The sequence below is a fragment of the Opisthorchis viverrini genome (assembly GCF_000715545.1).
Source record: "Opisthorchis viverrini unplaced genomic scaffold opera_v5_30, whole genome shotgun sequence".
NCBI classification, from domain to species: Eukaryota; Metazoa; Platyhelminthes; class Trematoda; order Opisthorchiida; family Opisthorchiidae; genus Opisthorchis; species Opisthorchis viverrini.
The window spans coordinates 1,623,361-1,633,876 of NW_008751686.1; the positions used below are offsets into that span (position 1 = coordinate 1,623,361).

Here is a 10,516-nt window from a genome sequence, read left to right on the forward strand (position 1 = left end):
GTCCACCCCCTTGATCGTTTAAAAAACACAAGGTATCGATTTTATCGTACAAGCATGGTTACACGAATATTCTGGCAGTAGTACCCACTAAGTACTTCAGGTAGAATCTTCACCGGTGGTGGTGATGATGTCCGGCGAAAAACGCACATCCACAACAATAACATCAGCAGGAGCAACGACAACAACAGCTGGTGAAGACGAGCTGGTGATATGGACGAGGTCTCATCCGTGCGATGGTGTCACTGCATGCGGTGGGTCGGTTGCACTCATTCACACGCGCACACAAAATTGGTGACAAATTTGTTCGAATTGTTCAGTGAAACCAATCAACCCAAATGCTAGACAAACAGCGGAACGAACATTCGGCCAGGCACAGAGAGACACATCGACGTAACACACACACGCGCACAGTAGTGGCGGCGTGGGAACACGTGCCTAGATGGTCTTTACACAGTATGAACTGAAAAAGAAAACATTGAATGGCTTTACCTCGAAGTGCGTGTGTACAAATGTTTGGTGATGGTTTCTTTCACAAAAAAAGGGACAGATAGAATGGGCATGTAAATTTTGCGAGAACCCAAATGTTCTTTTCNGAAAGAGTGTATAACAAGTGGGGGTCCACAAGGCCATTCATCTTCACCACAGATGATGCTTTCGACGAAGCATGCACAGTGTACTAAAAGTATGCCTATTTTGGGGCGGTGTTTGTATGTTTATGTATTGCGCAAGCAAAATGCCAGTGTTCCGGTTGTATTTTGGTTAGCTGAAAACAGTGCCTCGGTTGTTCTCCATATGATGCTGAACGGCGCAAAATTTTAATAAAAAAGGCGAGTGAAGGAGTTGAGGTGACGTGTTTTTTTTCGCTTGTTTGTTGTCGTTCAAATGAGTTTGCGCAAATTGAGACTCGTTCCCAAAAGAAGAGACATTTTCACCGTGTTCTCGACAGCCTGAAACATCAAATTAAATGTTGATTGAACACACGACGAGCAACGTTATCCGACTTTTGTTTCCGAGGCCGGAAAAGAGAGGTAATTGATAGGAAGTAAACTCTCCATAAACTCAAGTTGTCTTTAGATTCAGAACAGAAAATTCACGAGTCTCGAAATAACGAATCAGCGACACACTTTCCGTTTTTTTAGTTCTTGAAGTTCTACCAGAAGCAGCAATTATAGGCTCAAACATTGCTCAAATCTATTTCAAAACACCACCCTACAAAGATCGACACAGTGTGATTCATACTTGCTGGTAAGACACCGATGTAACTGGAGATGATCCGGTATACCGGTCTCCTTCGATCCCAAGAAGCCTCCTGTAAAGTCTCTGTTTCTCCTATGATAGTATCCGTGCACGGTAACCGTAAATAGCAAACAATCCTTTGCTTTGGTGTGAAAGTCTCCTTGTCGCCACCGAATTCCAGTTTTTTCTAGTTCCTAATAGCGGAAGAGTACTGTTCCTCAACTAACGGAATGAAGGTGAAAAGCTAAGTTGCGCTGTAAGTCGTACAATTGGGAGCATTTTGTAGTCAATGTGAACTCTCCATCAAACGTTTTCTTCAATTGTTGTTGGGATAGAGAGAAAATATAGAGATGAATCACTGTGGATAAGTAAGCAGAAGAGTCATGACATTTCAGACATTGATTTCCATCAAGAAGGTCAGATTCCTGAAAGTAACCTCAGAACATCCGGAACCTACTGCTGCACCAAAATTTCAATAGGAAAGCCGGCAAGCATCCAGGCCAGTCAATCATTCAGTCAATTCAGCAAAAGCTGATGAGTGTTCATGCACGCCACAGAAGCATGACCGAACGTAATCAGCGTTCAGGCATCTCATAGATGCACGATCGATGTTGACGGGTGTTCACTAACCCCTATCAGACAGCCTGGATCAATGTCAGAAAGTCCCCTTTAAATAACGTGGGGGCGTTGTAACTTTTGCCCTCGCACTCGCACTCCCACGCACTCACGCTCTCGTTCTCGCTTGTGGGCAGATTGGCGAACCAGCAGACTCAGAAGCAGACGTTGCCTCAAACTATGGCACTCTTTCGATAGAGTTTCTTCAGGGATGCCGCGATATTTCTCTGACAACATATTCTACACCGAGACGTCCAATGAAAGCAGCCGCACACATCTTCCGCTTGTAACCAAATAAAATTAGGTTGACTACGGTTCTTACGAGACTGGGTTGTGACGTTTCACAAGAACTGGAAAGAGTAGTCAGTACCTATACATATGTGCATATCAAACACCGGTTTTCGAGCAGGCAGGCCTGTAAGGTCTTAATTAGGTCACTGTAGGACTTCATAAGAAAGTAACTACTGTGGTGTCTGGTTGGACCCAAAAACAACTCAAAAAAGCAATTGTGCCACTAAAAAAGTAAGTAAGCACGTTCTATTTTTAAAAAGTCGGTTTATTTTGCACTTTTTTGCATCACATTACTTTCCGCACCGTTAATCGTTCGTTGTTTTGTTCACTGAGTTAGGCAGTTTGATTGCAACCGTTTTGTCACCAGCCGAGATGACGTAATCACCGTGCTGTTGAATAGCGTAGGCGAATGTCTCGTATGCAGTTAAACTGTCCAATTTAAAAGTCAAATCAACGACCAGCCTTAATAGGCGAATGTTGGTAGCTCGGCTTCACCCTAAGGATGTTTTGTTCTAACCAATTTCGGCAAAATAACAGCCGATCCCCAGTTTTCACACTTTTGTAGGGCGGGACACCAGGAAACACGTTTTCCAGAGCATTTCCTAGTTATGCATGGAAAGTGAGCCATTACTTAAAGTACTAAAGTCTGTTAGCTACCTATAAACTTCACTGCTGAACGCTCTCTCAGATGATGGATTTCAGTTCGACTGATGTAATCGTACAGAAAGTTTGTACTACAAATAAATCAGTCTATGGTAACATAGCGAGATGTGATACACTGTCGTTTCAACCCCGTTAAGGACCATCAGTGGCATGCGTCTCACGAATGCCTAAAGAGGTCCGAACACGTTGAACTATAAAGGCATACTAATAGTAGTAAGAATTGCTGTTAGCCGAATTTGGCTTCCGGAATTGAAGAGTTTACATTCACATCACTTTTATTTGAAAAGCCTCCTGCCGTCCTGACGCAATTATTTTTCAGAGTCCACACTGAAGAGGGGAAGTACTGAACTATAGTTTCACACAAGCAGCAACTCGATTGTTCAGCTGCGTTCAGCGAGTGCTGATGGAGTAATGGTAGCGCTCTAGTTCCGCATGTCAGATGTCAGGAGCTCGAACCTCAGCATGGCCATGAACTGCTGCTGGCTTCAATAAGAGGAAATAACCTCGAGTCCAGCGCTGCACTCTTTTGGTATGCACCCACCATAATGGTTGCATTAGGACAGGCAAAGGACTGTTCCAAAGAGACTGTTGTGAATATGAACGATGGTTAAGATTTCCGCGATTACACGGTCAGAGGTTGTAAAATACCATTTGTCCACTAACAGGCAAAGGAGTGAAATGTAACGCAAGGGATTTGATGCCCGTTTAGAATTGCAGACGATGATCAACCCTCTCTTCACCGTTTCCATAGCCCTTACAAAGCTCGGTATAAACAAAATCAGTGGGTACACAAAGGTGGTCTTGTTAAGATAGCCAACGCAGGATGACATTCAGCTACGAACTTACACTACTGCACGTGAGTGCATACCTGCGTTAAAATAAATTAATCAACTCCGCAGTTTTGACACATGCCTGCTCGCTTCAACCGTTGCACGCACTACAGCGAACCAAACGTAGCAGCAGGTGATATCACAGAGGCGGCTCAAACTGTTATTTATGCACTGCCCAAACAACTCTGCATGTCGCTGACAGATAAGATTACTGCAGACCGTGAGCATTCAAACTGTTTGTGGTATGGTTAGCTGAACTGATTTGTTGTGAAGTAAGCCGAGCGCGTCTGTATGTCATTAATTTAGAATGTCCGGAAGTAGATTTGATTGTTGCATGATAAATAAACAGATTTGACTGCAGCCTTAAATAAGTAAGCGGTATCACAATAATTTGGATGCACACGGGTATGCCATCTTGATCACAGTACCAGGCATCATCTGCCGTGGTTTAGAGCCAAGCACACTCACAAGTGTACGGATAAAGCCTTGTTGATATTACCCTTTCGTGTGTCCTTGAAACTAAAGAGTGTATCACACTTTCGCGATACCAAGTCAAAAAACGTAGAAATTCTTGCTTTTTCTTACACGATTTGCCGAATCAATAATCTCCCGCTTTGGTTGTTGCACTGTCCTATTATTTATTTATGTGGGTATATAATCATTCTTATGTTATTGCTGTTGATACGCCATTTTTCACCATTTATTTGATGTATATCATGTATGTATTGTTTATATTTTATGTTGTAGCAACACGGTCTCGCCCCTATACAGTTTTTTAGGGAACATCCAGATTTTCCAAAACCAAACTGGACACCGAGACAACTTACTGAATACTCTCTGAGTGATAAAAGCCCTTTAATAAACCGAGATTTTAGCTGGTTGGGTACAAGCGGGCCATTCAAAATATTTTCATTCATTCGCTTCTCCTAGGATCTTTTCCAGAATTGTCTATATATTTTATCTGATTAATCAAGACCCATTAGAATAGGGCCCATAGCAACGGTAAATTTTGGTTCATTGGTTGGTTCACTTTGTTGATGACTCTTGTGGTTTCTCCACTTTGCCTGAGCTTGGGACGTTCAAGGTGTGGCCAACTGACTTGGCCCAAGGTGTGTTGTCTAGCCAAGTAATTCGTTATCTTTTACATGACGTGTAAGATAGAGTTGGGTAGAGAATTCCGCTATCAGGGGAATAGTTGCAGGAATGTGTTATGTTCGTAGCCACACCATTCTCGTTTGAACGACCATCCTCCTGTTCTGGCGTGCCTGGTCCGGTGAATCCACACCAAACAGAATCACTGGACTCGAGTTTCGCTCTTATTAGAGCGAATCAGCAGTACATATCCAATGGCCGTGCCGGGATTTGAACCTCAGCATCTGACATGTGAGCGTGTAGTGTAACCACCACTCCACCAACGCACGTTGGGCGCATCTGTATTATCACGTCTGAACAGGCGAACGTGTTCACACTTGGTGTGCCCGACAGCCATTCATTCGCTATGGTTTCGCACCAAGCCTCAACCTTTGGAAGTCTGTGTAGAACCCTCCGTCTTTTTCGAAACCATGGGTGCCCCAATCGATTCAGGTTCCGAACAGAATCAAACAGCAACCATCCAAGACGCCCGGATGAGGGGATTGGTAGGCGTCTTTTCGCTTAGATTACCCACTTGAGATACAATCTCATCCTGATCCACCGATAAACCAGCATCGTCCCTAACCTCCAGCCGTCAGTCCTTTTGTTCACACACAACAAATTATCAAATGCTAGGCATGAACATCAATGGGAACACACATCACATACCAAAGAGCAAATGCCACTGCATAAGAATCGAACCCGCGACCTCTTGCTTGCAGAAGTGCCTTACTATTTAAGCTAACATGGACAGTGCTGCGTATCACACACGTGCACACACAGATAAGTTCCAGTCCGTTTCTGATGAAGTAATGTGCAGTTTGGAAGAGAGGTTTGGACCGCACAATTTCAAGAGTATACCTTCAAGAAAGTGTTTATAAAAGTGAGTAGTTTCCTTTATGAAAATATACCGAGATATCTCGAATATCGTGCCAACTGAATCATGAGGCGGCCTGTGTGCAGCACATTCAGTTGTAGAATATCATAAACGAGAGATTCACTGGAGTCTCTCGTGAGAACCAAATTGATTTGCAAATGAGTGCATTTCTCGAAAACAGCCTAATTTGGGTTCAAGTAGATCATAAGGTTGACGGCGACTGCGCCTGAGTGATGAGCCCCAAGAAAGGCGAAACCGGTTGTGGGCTGTCGAAGAGTTTTCAGCAACCGTGTGAGTAGTTTCCTTCATGAAAATTCCCGAGACTAGTTCCAAAATGAGGGGATAATGTGGCCTGCGAACAGACATTGCGAAAGCGACTAAGCGCTTACTTTTACGACGCTACATTTTTAAAAAATGACGGTTGGAATTCTCGATGGTTCTGTAACCCAGTTCACGCAAGATGGCTAATCTGAGCGCTCAAAACAGTCAGGGTAAACCACTGATCGCACCAGATAATTGTGAATAAAAATGGATCGGAAATTAGATCAGAGTAGCTGCTCTCAAAATGTACTTACGTGCAGGGGCGATACTACGCATTCATATCGATAAATGGGAAGAAATCTTCTAGTCTACCAAACTGTTGCAAATTTCGTCAACAGCTACTTTTGCGAATATAAAAGAGGGTTAAAATGATGTACCTCCGTCAGGATCTGTGCTTGTACTCTGACACATAAAAGACTGTAAAAGCGGTCATTTAGTCAGTGGTCAATGGCCAGCATGTTCAGAGATGACGGGTTTTGGACACACATTCAATTTTCTGAGGTCTTTTTGGACGTGCTACATGACTCTGGTTGCTCATCAGCTTACCGGGTGCAGCAGATGCGTTCAAATTCATAGATAAGTCTGGATATGGCTACCTCCTTTAGCGGACTGCAAAAGGATGGCAAACATTACTCGCAGTCAGTGTTGCACGTTTCTTTGACAGATGCATTTTGAAAGCTTCAGACAGGGAGTGCTATGTCATCCGACCTGAAAGGTGGGGCGAGGTATACCTCTTTTGGCACGCACAACAGTACCTCATGTCTCGCTTGGGTTTCACGGTACTCGCCTCTGAACCTCGCCCTTTTCAGTTGGTATCTCTCTAAATGGCTGCAACTCCCGTTGTTTAGTTCCAGTAACCAGCAGCCACTCTTGAGCACACTTTTCCGGCCAAACGACCGAGAGTAAATTAGTCCAACTTTCCTTACGAGACTAAAACAGCCAGCCTCAAAGGAACAGTCTTTCTGTGGCCCATGACATTTTTCAGATCTCTTACAGTTTGGGCAACAATTATGTCGGCAAAACAGACCGTCGCCCGTCAAAACCTCTCTACACTTCCCCAAATATCCTATGTGCTCCATGAAATAGTCAGCTAATGGTTAGCCGAAAACCCGAAACCCAGGATCATAGAGCGCAGTCGCTTGCTGACTGTAGGCCATTGCGTTGAAGCCCTACACTTTTGTCACGAACACTTCGCCCCGAGAAACTACCATTCAGCGAAGCACAGATCTTTGGGCTAATTTTCATTTTGTGTATGCAAAAGTGATCGGCCCAAAACATCTTACCTTGGTGCTAATCTGGCGTGACCCCTTCTTCCTTCCAGATGTCTTCAGGTGTTTCTAAAATTGTTTGTAGTGTGAACGATTTACGCATGACTGATGACGACAGTTATGACAAATGGGATCAGGGAATATGAGGCTTCTAATTTTCACATGCCATTAGATTTCTCAACTACATGCACTCATGATGGTGCGATACTAACATTTCTGACAACATCGGTGATGATGTCAACAAGGTTCCCCGAAAGATCGTTTGGCGTAGCCACCGTAGTTTACCACTGTCACTTTACGAGCGTTAGTATTTAACTGCATTCAGAAGACAATAAGGCGAACGACAAATGCATAGAAAAAGCGGGGATGGAAAACTTCACTATATGGAGGCATGTTTTAGATGACAAGCCTGCTGAATCAGAGGATGGGGTTATCTCCAGACAGCAATGGATTGCTTACGTAAGTTGAATGAAACGGACGGCTTATAAGGTAGCTGGAAACTTTGATGCCGTTCTTGGGGCTCAGCCTGTAAGCAGAGTCCCCGGGTTTCCGTCAAAGTTTCGTTTTACTTGAACCCAGATTGTTTGAAATTCGCAAAATACACCCATTTGCACGCTACCAATGAGAAACTCAGCTGAATTCTAGCTAAATCTCTCATTTTTGAGATTCTCTTGCAGCTAAAGAGTTAGATTCTTTTGATCCGCTAGGTTTTTCATTGTTGCTGAGATTTCACTCGGTTCAACGGACGAATTTGTTTTTTTTCTTCATGAAAGCACTCTGTTAACTTGTCATTAGTCCAATTTCCTACTCATATCACACTGATCCGCTAACTGATACATAGACACCAGTCATCCACTTGCTGTCCAGGTTTTGCTTATGTGTGCATTGAGTATGTGTAATTCGAAATTTCCCGTTTTAACCGGAGAGCCTTTGTAAACACTGCACTTTAAATCTACCCAAAACTGTACGATGACGGCAAAACTTGTGCATTACGTAAACAGTTTTCAGTAAACCTGAGGTAGTCCTGATTCTCTCATCTCTCGTAATTCAACACGAAGTTCGCACGGTTCTGATTGGTCCATTCGTGGTCTTGGTCTTAAAAAATGATTGGGTCCATGGCTGGTCACACTGGAACTAGGCAACCGATTAGGTTTCATGCCGATTACTTAGTGGAATTCTATTAGTAGAAAGATACTCTCCCAACACAAAACTTTCCGCGGCATTCACAATGAACAGTATCCAAATAAGTAGCGAAGGAGAACCGAAGAGAAAAGTATGAAGGACTGAACCACTGCAATGGAATCACTCATTTAAACAATACATTCACGGCGCCACTATTCGGAACACTTTGACCAGGTTGACAACTAGATTCGAATTACTACTGCTTCTTTTATTCCTTCAGAACGCATTGCTGTGTTTCCCGTTTACAAATGATGATATCATTCTAACTAGTCCACGGAACCTCACCTAGTTACATTTACTGATGCCGTAAAAAAGTTGAAATCCTCCCATTAGGTGCAGATCTGACCACGCGAAGTTGCTCCCTCATGGTAAACACTGTAGATCCTGCCATCGGATGTAAAAAGAAATTTAGCCTAATATATGATTTACTTTCATATATCATATATCATATATCATATATTTACTTTCAGACATCATGTTCAAAGTCCGTCAATTATTTTCCAGTTGGAGTGGTACCATAACTACTTACAAAGGAATCACCTAGAGGTAGCAGTCAACCAAAACTTACACCAAACTTACACCAGTAACATATTGATATGTGAATCAGGGCCTTCATTTTTACGGTTTGAAAACCGTTTGGCCATCAAAAGGTAAATCATAGGGACAAAGTGAAAAGAGAACGAAATGTGACCAGTGTTTGGAATTGTGCGCAATAGCATAAGGTAAACGAAGAGATCATCTTTACACCACACACATATTTCGCGTGTCCTTCGAAAATCACACATCTTAAAATTTGCGTAGTTCAAAACTGATTTCTGTAGCGTAAGTTTTTTTGAGACTATTGGTAATCGAAGAGTGGTTACAAACCACCCCTTACGTTAGTCCCAGTTAGGTCGGGAGACCAAATGTGACGAGAATGTGTGAACGCAAGTGTGGTGGCTCTCTCCAACAGAAAGCACCCCAGTCAAAATGGGGTTATTTCTGGAGAAGGGTCCCCCATTCGAGGGGAAGGATCGAACAGCCTCCAGTGTGACGCGAGAAGTTACTGCTATTCAAATCGAACAGGTATGTTATGTTGTTGGTTTGTACTTCATATTGTTCTTAAATTTGAGTGGACACATATGCAGCTAGAGATGTGAGTGTCCAATTCTTTCCGCATTATGCAATCAATTCAAGCGAATACCGTATGACTGCCTGCATAGTCTTAAAATTAATCTGCTGTCACTTGTCATTCATTCATTCACCCTCATTTGAGCCTCTTGATTGTTTGCTTTCAGATGCATCCCCCTCATCTACGATAAAGTGGCAAACACAGATCATCTAATAAGTCAGTTTTGGCAAATCGGCTGGTCGTCACAATTTCCCATAGGTGAACGTAGCCGGATTCGATCTCTTGTTGTCATGCACTATAGGGAACACACAGTCAGTGTTTTAAACTGAGTGAGAGAAGTTTGAGCTGCAGATATTTTCGTGTTCTCCCACGTTTAACTAGTCAGAAATCCGTTTGTCCTTATCCTACCTGATACCTGGTTTCAAGAGTGAAGCCGGAGGATAGTCAGCGAGCTAAATCTGAAGCCTGAACGGGCGTGCTTAGGCAGAACAGTCCTTTCTGCGTCTATCGGTAGGACTCAGGTATGCGCGAACTTGAACTGGGGTGATTTGTGAATGACTTCAGGAAAGAGTACACGAACTGTCCTGTGAGTCTATAATTGGTCGACTATTCTATACCCCTACGTATTAGTTGAGTAATAACTTTCCCGGTCCTTTTTTATTTCAACATGGAGAGGAAAAAGCTGCCGTTTATCACGTGAGCATCTGAAGATTTGGATCAGTCGACAAGATTACCGACGTAGAACTAAGCTTCCAAAAAGCGACCTAAACCCGTACCACTTTGAGGGAGCTGTCCGCAGCGGACAAAGTGGGGACCAATCTGTTTAGGTCCGGAACAAAATCCACAAAAGCAACAATACGATGCACTCAACAGATGAACAGCACTCGTAAACGCTTGCGGTAAATATGAAAGAGAACTGATAATCCACCATCACCTTTGAGAATCCTCACGGCAGCCGAAAGCAGTGAATCACTTGAATTTACAACGTTCC

At 43.3% G+C, this 10,516-nt stretch overlaps 1 protein-coding gene across 1 annotated transcript in view; it reads left to right on the forward strand.

The window, feature by feature from the left end:
• The window catches only part of T265_02461 (hypothetical protein), a gene marked incomplete at both ends in the record, with an annotated part of 52,215 nt that extends 43,512 nt beyond the window's left edge, over positions 1-8,703 (forward strand). The window contains one exon of the mRNA XM_009166710.1: positions 8,635-8,703. Coding sequence (XP_009164974.1) covers positions 8,635-8,703 — 69 coding nt within the window. The remainder of the gene's footprint in view (positions 1-8,634) is intronic.
• Positions 8,704-10,516: the final 1,813 nt, after the last annotated feature.